The 23603-nt window shown below is 47.8% G+C and overlaps 1 protein-coding gene across 5 annotated transcripts in view; it reads left to right on the plus strand.

Annotated features, from left to right (window-relative positions):
• The window catches only part of YPEL2 (yippee like 2), a 36664-nt gene extending 19874 nt beyond the window's left edge, over positions 1-16790 (plus strand). For all 5 annotated transcript variants that reach the window (XM_062012474.1, XM_062012471.1, XM_062012475.1 and 2 more), the window contains 3 exons: positions 10157-10200; positions 10976-11084; positions 12465-16790. In XM_062012474.1, the coding sequence (XP_061868458.1) occupies positions 10157-10200; positions 10976-11084; positions 12465-12554 (243 nt within the window). In that variant the 3' untranslated portion in view covers positions 12555-16790. The remainder of the gene's footprint in view (positions 1-10156; positions 10201-10975; positions 11085-12464) is intronic.
• Positions 16791-23603: the final 6813 nt, after the last annotated feature.

The following is a 23603-nucleotide window of genomic DNA, read 5'->3' on the forward strand; positions in this document are numbered from 1 at the left end:
TTTAGTGGAGCTGTTATGTCTGCCAGCAAGAAGCACATTTGTCTAGGAGTGTGGCCTCTCCTGGAGAGGGACCTCAGCATCTGTCAGAGGTGTTTGGCCTGACAGTTTTTCTCATCCAGCAGAACTGAAACAGGCAAGGATTGAGGCTTGAGAGCAAAAGGAAACTGTCAGAGGCTCCTCTCTTAAAATACATGGTGTGTTTGCATGGAGGTAATAACTGTGAGGATAAGCAGCAATAATGAAGGTAGAAACTGTGACTGTTTTTACCAGAAACCTGGAATTTGAAGCTTTCCAGTGATCTCTGTCCTTTCAGCAGTGATTGCCACAGAAGAAGTCAGTTAAAATCAGATTTAAGCTTAGCTGCTTGTGGAGAATCTCAAATATGAACACCTTGATTCCAGGCCAGGTCTGAGAGGGGAGGCAGGGCAGAAATGCAGGCATGGGCACACTTGTGATCTGCCTCCAATCTGTAAGAGGCTGGGCCTGTCTGTTATGTCTGAGGCACGTTGGTGTCTGGGAACCTGTCCTGTGGTGAACACATTATTTGTTCAATTTCCATAGAAGGCACATTCACAGTACTAACATAAATTTCAGTACCACAAAGCTTGATTTGTAGTAGTGGTGAACACTCAGGATTTAGGCAACAGATTAAACAACAGAGGATGATTTCTGATGAAGCACATCAGCAGTAAGGTGTGTGTAGGGTGGCTTCATCTCACTGCAGTTGAGGGGCAGAGAAGAGCAGCTGCCCTCAATGGATCTGCATTTGCTTAAGAGCAAGTCTGCTCTCATTGTGAGCATTGGGGCTGTTGGGAGCTTAGTGGCTGCATTAATGGAATGCAGGGCTCTACTGATACGTGACAGTCACTATTATGCTGCTAATTAACTAACTTGTTGCATTAGCAGTTTCTGTCTTCCATCCCAGTTCTGTCTTGTGTTTATCTCTAAAACCTATGCAGTAGAAATAATTAATGTGGAAAGAAAGGGCTTTCCCCTCCCCCCATGCAGCTCTGGTTTAAAATGGCTTGATTGTTGATGATTTGAGCTGGCATCAACCTCCAAGCAGACAGCAGCACTCAGAAATGGGGGGAAAACCTGACACCCCACAGTTGCTGCTGTAACAACTGTAGATCCACCAGAATAACGTGCATTTTTCATCTCCCTGGATCCAAAAACCCTCACCATTGGGCTTTGTTGTTGTCTTCTGCAGTTTTTCACAGTAAATAACAAAATGCTTCTCTTGGCTTATTGTTCAGAGTGTTATATGTGGGAAATGAACTGGTTCTCTAAGGTGCATGATCACCCTTTCTCCCCACTCCCCATGAGATTAAAAGTGCTCTTTAGGCAACACACTTGCTCTTATATTTGCCTGATTAAGCAGCCTGGTGTCAGTGCTCATGTAGTTCCAAAAGTTGGTGGTGATAATTAGGAAATCCTAGATCTTTTTTTAACTCTTTTCCCCCCCAAAAAAAGTTGGTTTCCCATGAAATGGAAGAACGTTTTGCATGCTCTCTACATGTACATTGTACAGCACTCTTCCTGGCAGCAAGGAGCAGTGGAAGAGATGAAGGAGAAGTCTATACCCCACCAGAAGATGAATGGATCTGGTCAAAGAACTCAATGCTGAATTCTCTTCCAGTCTGCAAGGCCTCTGGTACATCTTGAATTCCCAATCTCAAGGTGGGGCATGTGGCAGCCATCCATGCTTGCAGGAGCTGTGCTGCTCTTCTTCCTCTTGTCTGTTCAGTGCTGAGTTGATGCAAGAGCAGATTTTCCCTTGACAGAGGGAAACTGAGCAGAAGAGGAAGAGAGCAGTCATTCCCTGATGCAGTGCCCCTGCTCTCTGCACTCATGGGTCTGCAGGGCCCTTAGTCACACACATCTCTCCTCCCTACTTGGGCTGCAGAGAAGACAAGGATCTGTCTTCTGAAGCTGCTGTGGTTTTGCCTGCCCTCTAAATGCTGCATCTCCTTTGTTTCCCACAGTATTTCCATCATTTTTTAAATCTTAAAGTCAAGTTTTGAAGCACAACTGCAGCAGCAAACAGAGACCACTAAGATCACAAGAGAAACCTCAACATATTGTGAGGTTTTGTAGAACTAATAAATTTGGTGTATTTTTTATTTGCCTTCAGTTTGTTTGTGCCTTCAGCATTCACATTCTGAAATTTCACTTTGAAATCTAGGGGCTAGAAACACATTTAAAAATAAGTAAGAGCAGAGTCCAGGAGCCCAGGGCATTAAGAAGGAGGCTGAATTGCACAGGATTCATAGTAACAGGATGAAACCCAACAGCATTGTGTTTGACCTGAGTCAGGGTCTGGAGGGGAGCGTGTTGGGCACGTTGGAGGGAGAAGGGGACAGAGCAGTTTGCAACTACTTTCTGAATCCTGACATGCTTTACAGAGCTGTGCTCAGGCTTTGATTTAGCAGACCAGGGGCTTAAGTTGTGTTAGAAGTCTATGCACTTCAGGAAAAAAATGAAAGCCTTGATTTTAGGCAATTTGTATTTTTCTCAGTACTGATCTTCATTCATTGCAAAGCTTCCAGAGAGATCACTCCTCTGCACATGCAATATAAAAGTTCCCTCTGAAAGGAGTTTCTTGCTCTCCCCTCTGCTGCTGATGAACAGCCCTACTGATGTATGAATTAATAACTGGGAATTTGCTCCTGCATCCTGACCCACTTAAATCAGTTTGTACAGCCTGTCTGCCTGGGAGCTTCACAGCCCAGTATTGATGTCACCTCTGTGCTGTGCTGACCAGGACAAGGCAGCATTCCCTGGCTCCTTTCTGATGGGATGAGGTGTCTGTGGGGTCCCATCTGTCATCCATCGCCATGGCTGTTATGGAGGTAACACCACAGAGTGTGCACCCAGTGTCCTCTTGCAGTTGGTGATACTTTTTCCTTAGTTTTTGGAAAGTCTTGTGAGCAATGCTGATTTTCTTAGTTTCAGGTCTTAGAAACATGAAATGATGAGAGAATTTCACTTTAAAAGGAAACCAAACCAAAAAAAGTCATTAAGAGAACCCAAATTGCCCGAAGTTTAAGCCAAACTGAGTATTTGAAGGGTCAAGAGAGGAGAGGCTGGCACTTGTGGATTTCAGAGAACAGCAGTCTGTGGTGTGAAAGCTGCATGAGTGCTAAAGGGCTCTTGTAGGTTCCAGTAGTTCTGCAGCTGGCCTCAGCTGGCAGTGACAGCCACCTTCTCCAGCCTCTTTGGAAAGTCTGCCCTTTGGTGTCTTCTGGTCGTGGCACAGGGGATAGAGGACTTGGATCCAGCTCACATGGTGTTGCTTCTGCTATGTAAAGCTTTTCCCAGGAGTAAAGGTTCTCCACTCATGCACAAAGCAGGAATCATTGCTTTCCCTAAAGTGGGATGCAGCAGAAGGTGAGGTTCCTTGCTCACTGGTAATGTGCTCTGTTCCATCCACCTCTCCCCTGGCAGTGTTACTGCACAGCCTTTCCCCGAGCAGCAGAGGATTTATTTCAGGGGAGGCCATGCCAGCAGGACAGCCTGCTGGTATTTTTGCAGCATGTGTTCAGACCTTTGGCACTGTCTGGCTGCAGTCTCTCCCCACCTATCCTGTGCATTGAAAATGCTGAGTTGGTTCCTGTTAGGACAAAAGACTCTTATCAGGAACAGGGCTCAGCCCTGCTTGCCTGGGGTGTGAAGGAAATGAGGGGGCTGAGCGAACACCTGCTGCTGCCAGGAGGCAGAATACAACGTTGTAATGACATCTGCCATCAGAGTAAAGAAAAAGATAATGAAAGCAGTAACATCTTTCACCTTCTCAGTCTGTGCACCTTCCTTCTCCCAGTGCCCAGCCTGAGACACAACGCTGGTGTAAAACCGTGGGGCTGCAGCTGAAGCGTGGCAGTAACTCACTGGGTGTTCACACAGCAGCAGAAACTGCTGGGGAAGAAGGCCAAGCTGAATTAATTGAATTACTTCAGAGATGAGTTTGGTCCACTAATTCCATATCGACTTTGGGCTTTAAATAGCATTAAGGACTCATGTTAAAACTCAATTAAAACTCAGGAATGCGGTTGGAGCAGAGTGAGGTCACGTCTGTGCACGAGGTGGAATAGTGCAGCTGGTTCCCTTGATGTGGGTCTGTGTCTCACATAATCAGAGCAAAATTGCATCTCAGTTTCATCTGATCATTGGCTGTCCCTTGGGTGAGGAAGAACAAGGTGGAATTAATGAACCCTGAGGAGGTCTCTGTAGTGTGTGCAGATACATGGAGCAAGTAATTGAACTTATGTGCCCCTGGGAAATACTTGTGTATGATGCAAGTAAGTGGTTGAAATGGTTCATGCTGTCTAGGACAGACCCCAGAATCTGCTGAAGGTGTTTTCAGAATCACATTTTCCCACCTTTCTTCCCACTGTGCAGTGACTCACAGTAACCTCCATGTAGAGTCATCACACAGCTAGTGCTGTTACCAGGCTTAGTGATTCCTCTAAGCACATTGCAGGACTTATCATTTTAATCAACTCATTGCTGCCATAATTAATAGAGCTTGAAAGGTGCCATTGAGGCAGAGCTTCCTGTGTGATGCTGGTTGATAGGTTGGGATAGCAGCTGATAGGGACTGGGATTAAGTGCTAGAGGGAACAGGATGAGTGTGAGGAGAGCTTGTGTTTTGGAACATATCTTTATCCACAAATTTGTGGCGTCATGCTTTGGTCATACTTCAAGGTCTGTTCTCCCTATTTGAGTTGTATTTTATGAGGACATCTCATCCTTAGATGTGTGAGGGTTAAATTGGCAGCAAGAATAGATAAATCTTCCAGTCAGTCAGATGACTGTAGTAACTTAAAACCAAAAGTTGTACGTGTAGGTGGGAGATAAGTGATAACAGAGCCACCTCTGATGACATCCTTGGATGAATTTTTCTCACACAGACTTCAGTGCCTCTTAAGCCCAGGAGTTCGTATTACTGTTTCTCTTACTCACTGTTTCTCTTGTTCTCTGAATTGTTCTGTCCCAGTGGGGGTATCACAAGCACAGAAAACTCTTTTTACCAAGAGTCCAGATGGCTGTGGTCATTTGGCTTCTCCTGATGCTGCCATTCCTCATTGCCTGGGTCGTGCCGGCTGCCGGCGATCTCCGGCGATGGCTTTGTGCCCTCTGTTCCTATTTGCATCCTTGCAGTGAGAAGTATTTGTAGCTTTCAAGAGCACAGTGTAGAGGGGCACACTCTGTTCCTTTTTCCTCTTGTACCTCTTTGGGACCAGTTGCCTTTTCATTATTGTTTTATTGGTTTTTTAAAAGGCTGCCAGCTGGATATAGGTAAGTGGGGGTTTTATCTGCTGCAGTCTGCAGAGAACAAGCATCAGTATGTAGCCATTTAGTCCTGGCAACTGCTTCCTATTTTTCCAGATGATTCCAGCCAGCTCTTTTTGTGTTTAGCCTATTGTTGAGTGCTGTCACAAAGACTTGGGGTGTTAATCCTGTCGTCTGTTCAGTGTGTGGAACTGCTGAGTGGGCTGTGCAGTGAATGAGAAGCTGTAGGTACTAGGCAAAGGGGGTTTGGTGAGGAGGCGTGTTTGGAGCACATTCAGAATTCTTGCCTTTCCCTGGTTATACTGATTGAATGTAAAAAAATTCCTCCCCATCTCCAGCAGTCACTGGTAACAGGAGTGTGCAAGTGCAAAGGTCTGATGGTGGTGGGAAGGCAGGCGGAATGTGGAACAGGCTGGAGCGATGGAGGGCCACAGCCCTTCTCTGCAGGCATCTGTGGTTGTCTGTGTGCTGTTGCTTTGCAGAAGGAGGCTCTGAAGGAGTCATGCATGTTGCTCAGAGCAGAGTGGTAGATTGAGCATTTCAAATTGAGGCCAGAATAGAACACATGGACTAAACCAAAATGACAGCTCCCAAGGTCATGGGTGTTGAATACATAAGGGTTCAGCTTTGGGTCTTGCAGGCTGAGCCCATCTCTAGCGAGCAGAACGTGTCTGCCACAAAGGAGCTGGCACTGCTTACAGGCTGGCTGCACCTTATGCTTCCTTCTGCAGCAGATCTAGTTTAACAGTGCCTGTAAAACCCAAATCCCTGCCCTGCAGACTGTCTCTCTCTAGAGCTGCAGTTCTGCACTCTGCTGCTTTGCCAGCGAATTTAGTTTGAGAACTTCCAATTCTGAACAATTTGTGTCTGCCACTGTACTGTGAGTACAGCACAGTCTGGATCCATTAAACTGAATCCATGACCTGATACAAGGAGGAAAAGCTATTGCCCTCAGTAATAATTTCACAGCTTTAACTTGGAATCAGCACAGCTGAGGGGGCCATAGTGAGTGTCTGTAAATTGGATGATAGGAACTTCTTCAACCAGGGCAACTGCCAAAGGCATCTGAAGATGGAGCTTCTGACATAACAAGAGGCAGCTTGGCAGGTGAGGATCTGCAGCCAAGTAGTTGACTCCAGGCTTGTGGTTTCCCACTTGGGCACTCAAATCAGCCCTCCTTAGGCTCTGAAGCCTTTAGATGCCTCTGTGCTGAGTGAGCACCCAGGAGTGAGGAAGGTTTTTGAAGGCTGGTAGTCAAGAGGCATAAGCTGTTGTTCATCACACATCTCAAAAGCTTGCATTGTTTTTTTAGAGGGCTCAGGCAGTGTGAGGAGGGAGAGTTTTGTTGCTGGCATATACAGATATGTTTCCAGCCAGACATTGAACATGAGCAGTGCAGAGAGAAATATGTGCTGGGGCTTTCAGTGGGAAACAACAACAACAAAAATCCTTTCCATTTCTTTCAGCTGGAAAATGATGCCAGGAGATGTTGTTTTAGAGAAGAAAAAGTCTGGATTTATAAGCACAGGTGGGAGAGACACCTCTGAATGTGAATCAAGAGAATCCACACAGGGAAAATGCATAGCACAGAAACTAGGTCTGTCTTACTGCTGACTGTCACTGTTCAGTGAAAAGCAAGTGTGGTATGGAAATCTCTTTGTGTATTTCTTAAAAATAAAACCCCAAACCAAACCTAAATAAAGGAACATCTGTTTGTGTATAAATATACCCGTTTCTTCTGATGTCATAGTGCCTGTTACAGCATGTGCCAATTCTACTGGAGTGCCAGAAGAGAGGGAACATTTCCAGCAAACGCTGAGGTTACAACACCCAGATCAAACCTGCCTGTGCTACCTTGGTAAAGACACAGTCAGCTTAGTCTTGCAGAAGGCAGATGCACTGGTGAACTTGAGGAGGCTGCCAGACCTCTCTTGCTTCTTTTTCTGTGATTTGCCAAATCCTTAGCTAGCTGGAGGGTGAATATTAAGACAGGCAGCAGCACTGAAAGCTGAGCAGTGGTATGCTGAAAAGTTCTTCTTGGGCAGGAGATAATTAATGTGTTTTTTCCAGTGACCACCCTTAGATACCCTGAAGCACTGGCTTGAGCTGGAAGGAAGGGCACCTCTGAAAGGATGCTGCTGTCCTCTGGGACTGGGCTGGAATAGTGTCCAGTGAGCCCAAAACACAAAGCTGATGGGTTTGATTTTGTTGTTTATTAGAGACAGGCCTTTGTACAGCAGGAACGGAAAATCCTATTTCTGTACCAATAAAAACTTTGCTCCCATGGTTGTTGTTGTTGGCAAACTCAGTCACTGTGGTGTTTATGGAAAAGTGTTTACTGGGAAGGACTGGATGGTTAGCAAGCTTAATCTGCTTTCATTTTACTTTGATGGCACACATGTTGCTGTGGGACCTTCTGTTTATCCCTGTTCCCCATCCACAGTCCACCCTTCCAGGCTGGTATCCCTCCTGCAGCACAGCCAGTGCCAGCATTGCAGGAGTCTGCCTTGGGCCCTCCTTTCTGACCTGGGAGGCATCAGCTTTGTGGGGGTTCCTGCTTTACCACACAGGATGCAGAGACAATGCAGTCTGTGTTTTGTAGCAGTCAGACTTAGTTGGCATGTGGGGTATCAGCCAGCTGACAATAGCAATAATAAAGAAATTGAGTGTGGCAGAAGGATTAAAAGAAGCTTCTCTAATAAATGCAATTAGACAAACGTGCTTGAGCCATGTGTCCTATTTAATTCCTTCCCAAGAAAAGAGGCATTCCTCAGGGCACTGCTTTTGTCTGAGTGAAAGAGATATCCAAGTGCCTCAGGCATCCTCTCTGAATCCAGAAAGGCTCTTCTGTGCCCTGGGTGGTGACTAACATTGGGCTTCACATTCCTCTGAAGAAGAGTTATTCCTCCAGGACTGAGCTGATTTTTGGTTTTGCCAGGCAATGGCTTTATAGCTGGCAGAGCCCTTGCTGCCATCCAGCATGGATGTACCAGGGGAGTTTTAGGTTGGAGGTTAGGAAGAACTTTTTCACTTGGAGGGTTTTCAGACACGGTCCCAGCCTGCCCAGGGAGGTGAGGGAGTCTCCATCTCTGGAGCTATTTAAAAACCATGTAGCTGAGGTGCTGAGGCACATGATTTAGTGTTGGGCTTTGCAGTGTGAGGGCAGTGGTTGGACTCCATGATCCTAAAGGTCTTTTCCAACCAAAATAATTCTGTGGTTCTCTTAGCCAAATAGGTGACCAGTGCTAGTGAGCCAGGGAGGTACAAGACAGAATTTTCTCTCAAAACTCTGCCTCCTCCATTTTAAGGGTATTTAGTCTGAAATCATCTCTCATCTTTAGAAGCTGAGGTTTTAAGAAAACCATTAAATATTCCAAGGTTCCTGGTAAGGTGAAAGGATTAAATGGTCCAGAAAATGGTCTTTGACTTTCCCAACTCTGTGCATACGTCCCCCAAGGTATCTCATAAAGTAACTTATGTACAGAGAGCAACTGTGGTCTTGCTTATAAGCACCAAATGTTTAATTCAGTGTGTGCTTGTCAAAGTACATTAACAATGCAGGTAGCACTTGCTGTGTGTGAGCCAGCTCTTGTAGGAGAGGCACTGTCCCAGGGTAAAGTTACAGGCGTGACACAAATGGAGCCTGCTGCCTCTTGGAAGTGTCCTGGCTACCTGGAGGATCCTGCCAGCTGGCATTGCCCTGCTGCCTTTGAAACACTGCCTTTACTTTCATGGTGATGCTTTAAGAGCATGAGGAAACATGGGGCAGAGAGGATGTGCCATGGCTGGTGATTATCTGGTGTGGTTTTGCTGCTCTCTGGTTCTCTTTCATCCATGTTCATCTCTATCCTAGTCCTGTGTTTAGATCCAGTCCTGAAGAGCTCCCTGAGAATATGGAGGCTTGTAGAAATCTCAGCAGGGTTGAGGTCTTCTGTAAAATCCCTAGAGGTTGTACCTGCACAGCACCTTGCACAAATAGGTGTCAGTTTCTCAGCTTGGCTCAGCAACTGTGCTGAGGAGAATTCATGTGCCTTCAAGTGCAACAGAGCTGTGGCAGTGCAATGGGAAGCCTCCATGAGCACCTTGTTTTTAGAAAGATTCCAGAATGGTGGGGGCTGGAAGGGCCCTGCAGAGCTCCTCCAGCCCAACCCCTGCTACAGCAGGTTCCCCTGGCTCAGGGGGCACAGGAACGTGTCCAGGGGGGTTTGGAAACCTCCCGAGAAGGAGCCTCCACACCCTCCCTGAGCAGGCTGGGCCAGGGCTCCCTCAGCTCAGCACCAAAGGAGTTTCTCCTCATGTTCCAGAGAACTTCCTGCATTCAGTTTGTGTCTGTTGTCCCTTGTCCTGTCACTTGACACTACAGAAAAAACCACTGGCCCCAGTTCAAATCAGTTTTTGATTGAATGCACTATTTGGCAGCGGGGCTGCGCTGGGCAGGGTTGAGGCACTGGTGAGACATTCATGACCAGAACTGAAAGGGTGAAAATAGATACTGCTGGAATACAAGAGAGAAAACAGCTCACCTCTTGAGAGGTGCATTGGGCTGGTGTGGCACTGGAAATGCTGGTAGTACTGGGAAGTTCCCAGTGGGCTGCCAGTACACCTTGTGAAATGAGCAGGCCTTAGAACTAGAGGCAGCTGTCCCCTTCCCTGCCACAGGACAAGGCCTCTGCTTGTCAGTGCTCATTTCCTCCTGACATTTCACTTTGTGCTCTTTCCATCTCAAAGGCTGTCACAATGTGTGTTTCTCAGGCCCTGGCTAATAGTTGCTGTAGCTGCCATTAGTGCCACTGCTGAGGGCAGGTCCTGCTTCAGCCTTATTTCAACGAACCAGCCAACTGAATGTTGTTTTCTTGCCTTTCAGTCCTTTCAAGGGAGCCAAGGACGAGCATACCTCTTCAATTCAGTGTGAGTATAGCTTCCTACCTCTCACCTCTGCATCTCTTAGAACAGGTTTAAGAAAACCCTCATGAGGAAGAAAACAAATGAAAACCTCAGCCTGAGACCTGGGAGCTTGCTGAAAATGGCTGGAGAAAGAAACTGGGAATAACATTGATTCACATTCGATTTTATGTTGAGGTTTCAGTGAAGCAGCAAGGAAAAGGTGGAGTTTTTTGTCATCAGAGTGAGAAATGAGAGCTAATGGATGAGTCATTCTCTTTTCAGAGACTGTACTTGGACCAAAGAGTCAAAGTTTCATAAATGTAGAGAATAAATGATATCTAAATATGAACTTACTTTTCAGAGTTAGCATAAAGATTAAGTATCATTTTGCCAGTGACTGAAAATAGTTTGGGTGAGATCACTGCTGCTGTGGCTCTCAGAGGAACTGCTGAGTTCAGTTTCATTTTTCAAGTTTCCATTTGGGAGAGTAAAAATACCATTTTATCAATTTGAAAATGAAAATCTTTCTCAAATGCATAATTAGTGCAATTTCCTAGAATGTGATTAATCTTCTGCTCAAAGCCTCGTTGAGCTTTCAGTTGAAGAAAAATCCTGTTTTACCTTTTCATTCAGTTCTGGAGCTGCAGGAGATCTTTGTTTTGGGCACAGCTGTGATACTCAGCATCCTGAGCTCCCTGCTTCTGTTTAGAAATGCTGCACTAAAACTGCTGTCAGCTTCACTGCAGCATCTCGATGTGGAAAGACACACTAATGGGGAGCATCTCTCCTTTTCCCCCAGAGTGAACGTGGGCTGTGGCCCTGCAGAGGAGCGGGTGTTGTTAACAGGATTACATGCAGTTGCAGATATTTACTGTGAAAACTGCAAAACCACACTGGGTTGGAAATATGTGAGTATTGCTATCATTTCTTCTTCCTGTGGATATCTTTGCTCCAGCTTTTTCCAAAGTGGGAAGGGGGGGGGTTGCTATAATGTGGTCTTACGAAAAGACCCTTAACTTGGGAAGCAGAAATGTGAGTTCTGAGCTACAGCCATGTCTGTTTTTCCCCCACTTCCTACATTTCCATTTTCCCTCCTGTCTTGTGGTTGTTGCAGTCATTCAGAGCATGAGCTCTTTGTGGCTAATGTATCTTTTTACTAAGAATATACACCCTGAGTTTTGGTGAGTGGCTCTTGTTGATGCTTTACATAAATGAGGGTAACTTCAATCAGTCCTGTGGTTCATATTTCCAGATGATATCAGAATAATACAGTGATCCATATATTGTTCATCTTTCCCACTGGATATGCTACTGTGAGTTTACCAGTTTGCTGTCTCTTGCTCTCCATAAATTCAATTACCCTCAAGTAAAGGTTTCTGCTGCATCCTAATTTCTGCTTCAGGAGGCACACAGCGTGCTTGTCTGTCAAAACGTTTTGACTAGTGTCTAAACAAAACATACACTGTAGCTGTGGCCTCTGGACAGAAATATTCTGTAATGAATCAGTTGAAAGGCTATAAAAAGTAGAGCATCAAAAATTGATGTGGTAGGAATCTGTGCAGTAACACAGCATAGATCTCACAAATGGAGAAGGACACTGAGTGCATCGAGTTTGTTGTGAAACAAAATATAGGATGTTGTGTCACAGCAGTAAGGCCAAGCCTCTCCAGCAAGAGGCTCATGTTCTTTCAGGTGGGTTATGTGTATGCAGAGAGAAGACCTGAGCAGAGCTGAACTGCTTGTGAGGATGCAGCTCCTAAGCTCCTGGGGCTATTTCCTTGCTCCTTCTGTTCTGCCCTGCTGCAGCACCGTGTGTTTCTGTGTAGGCTGGGCCCTTCTCAGCCCCGGCTGCCCCTTTGCTCCACTTCCACATGGAGTTTACCATCACCCATCTCATTCCTGGTGGCAGTGCTTTTACAGCATGTTTGGTCAGAGGACCTCTGTGTTCTTAACCATTAATCAGTTCTCAGACCACCCTAGAGAGAGGTGTTTTTTGTCACCTATGGTTCCTAACTCATAGCCCAAGGAGCAGTTGCCATTGGCCTACAGAAAGCTGCACGTTTACATGGAGCCCATTGTTCTTTTTGCCAGCCTGTAAAGACAGCTAGAAGCAGGATTTAAGAGTCTTCCAGCTTAATTTTCCTGAAGGCCAACAGGAGCACCTGCAACTGGACTGCTGTACTCTGTAGACAAGGCTTGTACCAGCATTCCCAGACCCGACCTGTAGCTGACCTCACCTTCGAATACCATCTCAGTCTCACTCTTTCTCCTTTTGGTTGTTTTTTTAGGAACACGCTTTTGAAAGCAGCCAGAAGTATAAAGAAGGCAAATACATCATTGAACTAGCTCACATGATCAAGGATAATGGCTGGGATTGAATGGCAAGAGCCCAGCCCTACCAGCGTGTAAGAGAATGCCATCCAACCGAACATTATATCCAAGAGTGAGAGAGTGACTGAACGCTTGGTTCCATGCATTTAGAGGCTCTGCAGTTTGGGAGCATCTTCACACCCTTCTCCATCTTTATTGGTGACTGGCCTCTAAATTTCTGTCTCTCTGTCTCTTTGCTTTGTATCTGTTTGTGAGTCGACCCTGGCTGCTTCTCTCTCTGTTCTGGCGTTGGCTAAAGAGAATGCACCGAGTGCCTGACGGCCGCTCCACGGCACAGACGGCCGCTCCACGGCACAGACGGCTCAGTCCGAGCTGCAGTTGGCTCAGGAGGGCTCGGTGCCAGAGGAAGACCTGAGCTTGGGGCAGGAGAAGGTGATAGGGGGGTGGGGGAGTGGGCCCAAAAGGGAAGTCATCAGAAGTTGAAACTGTACTTCTCCTTGAAGTCCTGGTTAACCAAGGCTTGAAACTATCTCCTTGTCTAAAATGGACAGAGGAAAAAATACCTCACACAGCTGTGTTCTCTCTGAAACCGTTAAACCGCTGCTCTGTCGCTGGAGCTTCAGGCTAAGCTGGCTGGGCACAAGTCAGAACCCATCTCCCCCCCACCCCCAAGTTAATCAGAAGTCTGTGTTTTGTTTGACATTTATGAACTTGTTTGGAGAGGGGGTTGGACCTGAAGGCTGGAGAGACTCCATGCCTCTCCTTTTTCTCGCTGTTTCGGGGTAGGTAGGTCAAACATCCCAACAGAGCACAGCTGTGGGGAGCAGCCTCGCAGCTGGAGAAACCAAATCCTGACTCTTGAGCCCTTCAGAGAGGAGGAGGAAACCACTTAAGGCATAAGGAGGCTGGAGCTGCAGCTTAGGAGATACGACACGGGGTGGGAAATGCATGTGCTAGGCAAGAAAGAGATTACGTGGAGAAGGATGGGGACAGACTTAATAACGTGGGGACCCCTCAATTTCCCAGCCTTCACTGAGCATCCCTGGGGGTCTTTTACCAATCCTTCACAAGTGTGAGGAGGAAAATGCTGTTACAGAATGTTTTTCTTAAATCCCAGGCCCCAGCCATCAGCTCCTGGCAGAGAAATGGTGTGAGAGTGGGGAGAGGAGGGAGCAGAGGAGCCTGGCAGTGGGAGCAGTGTTGCACAGGTGGATATTTCAAGCCATGAGGTATCCTCCCCAAAATCTTTCCCCTCTTTCCCACTCCCAGAAGCCTTTTGCAGGCACAGGGGGATAGGGAAAGCAAAGAAGAAAATAATCATCTTCCCCCCTACCCCTGGAATTGTCTTTGCCTTGGAGTTTAAAGGGGAGGGGTAGATGTGGTCATCATAAGTGCAAGGGACAAGTCTTTCCCATTTTAATTGCTTTCATTTGAATTAGTGTGGACCTTCCCAAAGTGGTTGGTGGGGAAGGGGCATGGTGTGTGAGAGGGGAGCTGTGTTAGACAGCAATGACGATGTGAAGTCAGCTCTGCAACAGTCCAGCCAGTATCTGGTGCATAACTCAAGACTATTTAACCAAATTAGTTTTATCTCTTCGAGTGAATTTTCTTTCTGCTTGTGGAATTCTTTCAAGTAGGTTAATCCATTGGGGCAAATCTTTTTTAATCCAGAAGGAAAGAGTATTGTGCAGGGGTTTGGAACTCCTTAGGAAACAGAAGCTTTGGAGCTGTAATCTGTTGTCACTTGCCCCCACCCCCAGGAGCCTCTGTGTGATCAGGACTGAGGGCTGGTGGGGAGGAAGCAGTTTGCTGTTAAATGAAGGGGATGTGAGCAGAGATGCTACTTATGGGTCAGAGTGGAACCTACGTGTTGAGTCCTTGTGCTGGAACCTGGACCTGATGGCCCATCTAAGCAGAAGCTGCTTTTTCTCTTGAACCACTGTTCTTCACAGCCTTGCAGAGGGAAGGGAGTTGGAGGCTCCTGCAGTGGCTGGAGTTGGCTCACTGTGTGGCTGCTGTGTTAGGAGGTGGATCTGCCCTCACCCTCTCTGCTGTGACTGTGTAACAGTTGCTTCAGCTTTCAGTTCTGATCGTCTCTGTGTCCATCATCCACATTCCCTTCAGTGATAACAATCTAGTAGGAAACAAAAGCTCTGCAGCAGCCTCTATCTCATTGAGTTTGGCACTGACCTGATCCCATTTTCCTGTCCTTTGGTTGATGATCCAGGACAATTTACTGGGATTTGACTAGTGAGAAATAATTTGCATTCTCTTTGGTCTCCCCAGATGTGTCACCTCTGAAGGGGGCTGGTTGGAGCTGGGAGGAGTGAGGGATAACCCCAGAGCATTAATAGGAGGCTGAGAAAAAGAGCACACAGGGGCTCATGGGTTTGTGTTGGTGTTTGGGGTGATTGCCAACAAGAGCTGTAAAAGGTAGGTCTGTCTGGAGGACTGCTCTGAGGAACAGTCACTACAGAGAGCTACCAGATGGAAATGTTTTTATGGATAGATTTGGGATAAGAAAGGATGATGATCCATCAGGTCAGGGCTGTTTTTAACTGTTCACTGGGGTTATACTTTTAATGGCAGCCAGTCTAAGCTTGAATATGGCAAGATCTTAATCTGATTTTCATTGGTTTTGTCCCATCAGCCTCCCCAGCTTCACACTTGCTGAGGATCTGACCCAGAGGATTATCTAGAGTGACATCAGTACACTGTACAGGGAGAAAAGGAAAGGTGGCCTTGTCAGGCTCATTGGTGTTTGTCTTCTGCTGTGTGTCTGTTCCATATGAATCACTCCTTAGGCTGCTGCTAACTCATCTGTGACTTGCTGTGTTCAGACACACGACGGTGTCAGGAGCTGGTGGCCAGACAGGATGATCAGCTCTGTGTGCTGGTGGCTACCACAGCCAGTGCAGGTGACTCCTGGAGTGATGTATTCAGAGCATAACCAAAGAACCTGGTTACCTGCATCCCTCTGGTCATGGGGGTTGACTGGAGCCAGTTCCTTATGGGCAGGGCTGAGCAAGGGAGGGGGCCAAGCTGGAAACGTAGCCCCTGGAAGCTGCCTGACACAGAGCAGTGTGTGCCCAAGCTGCTGCTTTCCCTCCACAAAACACCAACAGCAGCCAATTTTGCTTTTTTTTTTTCTCTTTATTTTCCCCCCTTGAGTTTACATCACCCTCATCTACCCCAAAGCTCAGACTTGAGCAAGTTTTGCTCTGGTGGATTATCCGGTGTGAAATCCTGATCCCTGACATAAATATGTAGATGATAATATATGTGAAGCAGAAGCCCCCTCCTACCCTTCCCTGGTGAAACAGACTTTTGTACATAATATTTAATTTTTTTAAGAGAATAATATATTTGGTGCTGGTTTTTTTTCCAGAGCCCCTCCCTGAGAGCACTTTTGGGTTCTTTTCCTTGTTTCTAAATGATACCGTTTCCTTCTGTAGTTGTTGGAAGATGTGTTCAAAGGGAAACAAAAATCATGCTTCTACATTGTCCTCTGATGGATCCATTTTCCATGTGGCAGAGAGGGGGATCCCTCCTGCTCCCCTCAGCAAGCTTGGTCCTGGGTGCAGGTGGTAGCTGAGCTGTGGGGAGGGACTGGTGTGTGGGACAGGAGGTAGCCCCAGGCTCCTGGGGAGCACCTCAGTGTCTGGGCTGACACTGAAAACCTGAAACACCTTCAGTCAGTGCTGGAGGTGCCACCAGCTGCCTGAGATCTGCCTTGTAGGACCCAGGCCTGCCATTTGCCCTTGCACCAGTATTGGCTGGAGTGAAGTAGACGTCAAGGCTTAGAAAAACAGGATTGAGTATAAGCTGCAACCTGTGAGTTGCTGTTTGCAGTTGCCTGGGGGCAGCAGGGCTGGAGGATGGAGATTTCTAACTAGTCCTTGTTTTTAAACTAAGCTGTACATCTCTGGACATGGATCCTGCTTTTCTTTTGGAGGGTTTTTTGTTGTTGTATTGTTTTTAAACCAGGCTGCTATATAACAAATTAGAGTAAAAGTTTACTTCTCTGGCAGGAAAGTTCCTTTTGTTTGTTTGTTTGTTTTCCTTTCTGTCTTTAACCTCCCCCATTCTCCCCCTTCTTTGTTTTTAATTCATTGGGTCTCTTGTTTATCCCAAAGTGGACCAACAGCACAAACCACTGGACTGTGTTTTGCTGAGCAAGGAGCTGCTTTCAGTGCTGAGTAACTGTTGCACACACTTTAATTCTCTGTTTCTTTGGTGCACACGACTTCAAAAGATACAGAATAAAAAATCCCCAAACCCTACAGGATGGAATCTGTTGTTCTTGTGATGATCAAGTGAGGATTTCCTCTGTATGCATTTTTCTAACTGGTGTGTGAGTGTGTTAATCATGCATTTCACTGCACTGCCTTGTTTCTGGAGGGAGCATCATGTTTCAGTGTGTGAACCAGTTCTTGGATGAAGAGGTGACACCCAAACACCCGGTTGGGTAAACAGATTGGTGAGAAGCAGAGCTCAGCACAGTGGCAGGGAGCTCTTCTCTCCAAAGGAGAGGCCTCAGCCATCACATGCTGAGACCAATTACATTAGGCACAGGTTTTGCAGGATCCTGTTGGAAAAGACTAAACAGAAGAGGGGAAACAAGAATCATTTTGAGTTCAGAAACCCAAGTCACAAGTATTTAACCCCGAGCAGAATGGCTTTGTGTGAGGTACAAACACAAATAAGCTGTTCTCATCCTTCCAAACTGTCTGCATCCTTCAGGGAATGACAATGTGTTCCCCACTGACAAAACTAAAGGACAAGATTTCCAATACCAGCCTGTCTGTTGATGCTCTTGTGTTTACAACTTGTGTACACTTGGATTTCTTTGATCTTAAGTTTGATGATATTTTTTTTTGGCATATTCTTTCAGGTCATTTGCTTCAGTAAGAAATGCAATGGTTTGTTTTCAGTGTCTCCTGTGTTTGTACATTGTGTATAGTTCAGTATTAGAGGGAGGCTCATTGTTTGTCATATTTACAATATGTGTTGGTGCTCATTTGAGAAAATAAAATTTTCAAGTACTAAAGCTGCTTGGCCCATGTGTCTGTTCTCAGCCCCTGTTCTGTGTGTGAGTTACAGGTGGCAAAATGTGGTTGGTGGAGCTTGAAAATAGTGCAAGATGCTGAGGGGACTGGAGCATCTTCCTTATGAGGAAAGGCTGTGGGACCTGGGGCTGTTTAGTCTAGAAAAGACTTGAGGGGAGATGTCATTAAGATTTACAAGTATCTCACTGGTGGGTGTCAGGAGGTTGGGGCAGCACTTCTCTGTTGTATCTAGCGACAGCACAAGGGGTGATGGGATGAAGCTGGAACACAAAAAGTTCCATTTAAACATAAGGAAAAGCTATTTCCCTGTGAGGTGAGGGAGCCCTGGCCCAGGCTGCACAGGGAGGGTGTGGAGGCTCCTTCTCTAGAGGTCTTCAAAACCCACCTGGACACATTCCTGTGTTTTAGGGCCAGAACCACAACATGGCCTCGGGCTGCACCTACACAGGGTGCAGAGCAAGCCCTGGGCTGGGAGGTGATGGTGGTACCTGGACACTGGTGCAGGGCCACGGTCTCCCCTGCTCCTGGGGTGATTCTCAGCCAGGGCAAATGGAGGGTTGCAGGGCAGAGCAATGCAGGGCTCTGCTCCCACCAGCCTGCAGTAGCTGTGTTATTAAAGTGCAATTAGAGCCCGGGCGAGCCAAAGGGATCTATTAATAGCCGGGTGCAGATAAGCTGACTCAGACAGCGGCAGACGTGGGCTCTGGCGAGCGGCTGCAGCTTCCCTGCTGCAAACCTGGCCTGTGGCTCTGCAGCAGGAGAGTGCAGGAGGGAGGGAGGGATGCTGCTGCATGCAACTCCCTCCTCAGTGAGCTGATGGTGCTGCGGGAGCCACCGTGACCTTTCCCAGTGGCCAGAGGACGGGCTATAAAGAGCATCAGGGCCGAGCGTGGGGCAGCTCCCAGAGCTCCTCTCATCCTGCCAGTCACACTCACAGGGGTTTGTTTCAATAGATGATCACAAAGCTATAAATAAAGGAGCACCAGTGGCCTTTAATCCTGGTTCAAGAGCAATTTGACACTCCTGCTTTGCTCCTCAGCCCTTCTTGTGGGACACGGGAGCTGGGGAAGGATGCTGCCGGTGGCTTCTCCCTTGGTTCACCTTTTGTTCTCTCTCAGGTGAACTGCTCAGGGTTCAGCCCCACAGATGCTCCTGGGCTTCCCCCACACCTCCTCTCCCACAGAGACAAGGACTCCAACCCAAGCTGGGGGATTTTCTTGCTGACAGGGAGGATTTACAGTAGCACTCTCAGGCTGCCAAACACGTCGGGGTTATTTTTACCAGTCTCCAGCCCAGGGTATAAATAAGTGTCATGGCTGTTCCCTGTTGCTGGCCAAGAAATGTCCCATGGATGCAGGCTGGGCACAGAGATGTCACCTGGAAGACAGTCACCCCATGGATGCCTGCCCTGGCTGCAGAAAGAGGTCCCCAGGAGGGTGGCTGAAATAACAGAGCCCCAGTGCCACTCTTCCCCACGTGGCCCCCAAAACCCCCCGAGCCCCGTGGATGGGCAGCTTTCCTCAGCCTCTTGGCACTGTTTTGAGGAGGGTTTTGGGGGTGTTGTGAGCACAAACCATGTCCAGGCCCCGCAGGGGTTGGCCACTTATATTAATGATACATTAGATCTCTGGGAAAGGCATCGATCAGTCAGGTCACTCTGAGTTTGTAAGGGGGGGGATCACACACATGAGGGCAGGTGCTGAGAGGCTGCAGGGGGATGACACCAGGGATGGGGGCAATGGACATCACTGTCTGGCCTTCTGTGAAAAACAAAGCAGGGGGGATTTCCCCAGCCTGCCCCGTTACGTTTGGCTCAGGATGGAGCAGGCAGCTGCTGGCGGGGGCTGCCCCATGGAGGACACTTCTGCAGAGGTTTTGTCCCCTCCATAAGGAAACTTCTGATTTGGTGAAGTAGAATGCTGGGGAAAAAAAGAATAAAAGACTTTAGCAGGAGTCTGACCTCACCCCATGGAAACATCCCCCTCAGCAGAGGCTCCTGTGCGAGCGGTTGGCTGCCTGACAGGAATAACAGAAGGCTATAGCAGCAAGCTTTTCTATAGCTCTCCTTCCTTGTGAAACCCAGACTGCTGTTTTCTTTTCCAGTTGGGCAAGGATTTTCTCATAATTGTGCTATTTTTATGAAGGTTTCAGGACAGAAATCACGGGCCTCTGCTGGGTGTTGGAGGAGCTGGGACGGAGGGTTCAGGCGCTGACGTGGGTTTCCCATCTTTGCTGAGCTGCTTCCTTAGCAGACTGTGTCTTGCCCAGCTGAAATTGGGATTTTGCTCCATCCTTTTGCCTCACAGTGATTTCATTTCTTAGTTTCTCACCTGAAGGCAAAGTATTGCTGCTGCAAATGCTGCACCAACCAACACGCCCCAGGGGAACTAATGGAGTGCTCATGCTGGAGATGGGTGCAGCCTCACACTCAGGGTACAGAAGTGCACTGCACCAAGTCAATAGAAATGTTTAACTGCTGCCCAGGGAGCCTTTAGCTTCCACTTGTGTGGGTGCTGATGAGACAAAGCTGCAGCACAGGGTAACCAGTGAAACACCAGCAGCTGATGGCTGAGGTGCCAGTGATGAGGTGCCAGTGCTGAGGTGCCAGTGCTGAGGTGCCAGTGATGAGGCAGCAGCTGTGCCCATCACAGGAGCCTCCCTCAACCCCCAGGTTTTGCTGGTTTCCAGAGAAAAACCATCCTATACTTTTGCTGGGAGGGAGCTTTATCCAGTGTTGGTGCTGCTGAAATCCTGGTTAGGCTTCATCTTCCCAGGCTGAGTGCTGTGTCAGGTCAGTGGGAAGGAGTCAGGTGGGAGGAGGTTTTTAGGGGGGGCAGGGTAGGAAATGAGTTGGCTGAAGGGATGAGTCTCTGTTGTCTTTCATTTGAGCTTGGATTTCATTCTGAATGCAAGATTTGAGCTGGTTATTGAGCTGCTGTGGCTCTGTGCTGGTTATCAGGGCTGCAGGAGAAGGTTGATTGTTAACGTGGATCCTGTTTGCAGGCTGTGAAGGTGAATTTAATCTTTGCAAGGCTGCTGCCTGGGGGGATGAGCTCCCACAGCTCTGCTGCTGGTGCCCTGAGCCATTACTGAGGCACCAATAACAGCCATGATTTAATCACCCCACGTCATACTGGGTGCTGCTGGATGTGTCCAGCTGCACGTCCCTTGTCCCTTCCCAACCTGCCTCATGCTGGTGGGCTCCTGTGGAACTCTGTGCTCTGTGGGGTTTTGGCAGCTCTGAGGTTGTGTCCTACATGAGGGGCTGTTGTTTCCCCTCTGTCCCTCCCCAAATCCCAACAGCCTCAGGTACACAAGAGAGTTTCTTTGGATCTGTTTACTGTTGGCAGGAGAAAAGGAGCTCAGTGCAGAGGGGATGGACACACACATCCCCCCCTCCATGAGCTCCTGAGTGAGACCCCTTGTGCAAAGCCTGAATTTTCCCCCAAACCAGACTATTCAGCCTGTGCTGGGCTCCTCCTGTTCTTTGTACCTGGCTTGTAACAGGCCAGGCTTTAGTTTGGGTGGTTTTATGGGAGCTGCAGCCGTCCATCCCCATCACAACCTGACTCTGAACATCTGCTTGTGTGTCCTGGCTTCTCAATCAAACAAAAACTGGGAAACAAGAAAGGCTGAAGTCTTAGAAAAACAGCCAAGACAACCCTTTCTGGAGCTACTGGCTGATGGAGAGAGAGGGCTCAGTTTGGATTAGTTGCCCACAAGCAAGAAGAGCTATTTTTGAAGCAGAGGCTGGGAATGTTTGAGCTGATCCCAGGTGAAAGCTGATTAAGGGCTCTGTGGGGAGATTTAGAGGGGGTTCTGGTTGCACTGGGAGCCCAGGTCTGTCCCCTGCCTAACAAAAGCACCCCACTTCTCAATGATTAACAGCAGGCAAAGCTCAGCCCTGTGTTTCCTGGGATGTTGGAGGGGATTTCGTTGCACAAGCCCTCACCAAAGCCCACAGAGCTTAAACCTGACCTTTGGCAGCTTTTGATGCCTCAGAGCTGAGGAGGGCTCTGTGCTTGTTTCCAGGCTGCTGAGCACAGGCATTGCAGAACAGCTTTTGTACAGCTACAGGTTACTCAAATTGGCCATGTGGCAGAGAGTGCCTTTGTCCTGTTCATGTCCAAGGGAAGTATTCAGATTTCACCCACTGCTTTCAGGGTCATGGAAGTGTGTTTCTCTGTAAATGTGTTTCTCTGGGAGAGAGGAGCCCCAGCCTGTGTGAGCTCTGCTTCCCACGTAGGCACTGACTTTGCTCAGGACCAAAGGGCACAGGCTTTAGGTGGGATCTTGAGCATGCACTATCCATTAAACCTGCTATACAGATATAGCTTTCCCTAGGGAAGGCTCTCTGTAGCTCATTCCCACAGGTCTCTCCCCTCTGCTCGGCAGGATGGGAGTCACCAGGCATGGGGACATGACCTGTGACACCTGTGTCTCTCCAGTATCACTATGCCCAGTGCAGAAGGGTGGCAGAAAAGGTCTTTGTAGGAACAGCAAACAGCTTTTTGGGTCAGTCACCTTCAAGCATTTGGAGCAGTGAGTCTTGTGGTTGGACTTGATGATCTTAAAAGTCCTTTGCAACCAAAATGATTCTCTGATTCTTGAAGAAAGCCACAGGAGATCTTGCCAACAGGCAGAGCAAAGCTCCCTGCAAGGGAAGAGCCCTGCAGGCTGCTGCTAAGCCAGGCAGCATGCAGCTTGGGCCTTCCTGCCAAAGATTTGCTTGGTATCTACCTTGCTCTTGCAAAATGGCCACACAGCCGCAGTCCAACAGCAGCCCCTTGTCTGAGTCTCACAGCTTTGCAAAAACAACACCCAACAAACAGCCCCTGGGTCTTGTGCATCACGGCTCATGAAACCACAGGGCTTCCTCTACGTGTAAATGCTGAATTCTTCACCTATATCATGCCCAGCAGAGCTAAACACCACTGAGCATCTCCTCCAGCTGGGTAAACATTAAGCAGGATGGACTTCTAGTCTGGGCAGTGCTTCAGCAAACAGCATTAGGTGTAAACACAGTGTCGTTTCCTTTCCAGAAAAATATTTACTGACCTCTTTGGTCACTATTAAGTTGAAAACACATTTGGAGCAGCTTGTAAGGAATTGCTTAGGTTTGATTTTTCTGAATTCCCCTCCTTCCCAAGCAGCTCTGAGTTCCAGAGACACACGTTGGCTCCAGGAGCTGCTGCTGCAGCCCCACAATGGCACCATTATAGCCAAGGCTGAGGCATTTTTGAAAGACCCTGTTTAAGGTGTTTATGTGCTGTGGCATATAAATCACACCTTGGACTAAGAGCTCTTGTATCTGTTCGTGGGCTCTTGGCATTTAAAACGTTTCTGAGGCTGAGACCCTGCTGCAGAAAGAGTCCTGAGGCACAGCCTCCTGCCTCCCTCCTCCAAGCACATCCAGCCCCAAACACCCCCACCCAAATTTAGCTGCCTCAGGCTTGTCCCAGGAACTAAGGGAGTTTTCCTCCCAGCCCAAGGCAAAGTCCCAGGTGAGCTCTGTATGTAAATCACTGAATGTATATATTTGCATGTATCTGACTGCAGAAGGTAAGCTGGGAGCAATGGTTCTGTTTAATGATGCTCAGTCACCTCCATTGTCCGTACACATGGGGAGCAGGGAGTGAGGAGCAGCAGGGAGAGCCCCAGCCCTGCTCCTCTCCTGTGTGGTCAGTATTTTATCACTTGCATAATACCAAGGAAACATTTTCCAAGGAATTAGAGAAAGAGGCTGTGTGTGGGGCTGGATGAAGTGATGGTGGTTGTGCTGGTGGAGCCCAGGCTTTTGGGTGTGGAGCATCCTTTGCTCCTGTAAATGGGATCCCATCTTTTCCTTCCCTAGAAAACTGAAGAGTACTGCTAAATCTGATTTTTAACAAGTCCAGTCTGGTATGTGACCCCTTTTCCTCCCCTTACCTGTGCCCATGGTGTGACACAGGACCAGAGCCTTCCCAAACAGTCTGTGCCCCTGTGCACAGAGCCTGGATCTAACCCATGCCATGGCACACCCTGAGC

This window comes from Colius striatus, chromosome 20, assembly GCF_028858725.1.
Source record: "Colius striatus isolate bColStr4 chromosome 20, bColStr4.1.hap1, whole genome shotgun sequence".
Classification (NCBI taxonomy): Eukaryota; Metazoa; Chordata; class Aves; order Coliiformes; family Coliidae; genus Colius; species Colius striatus.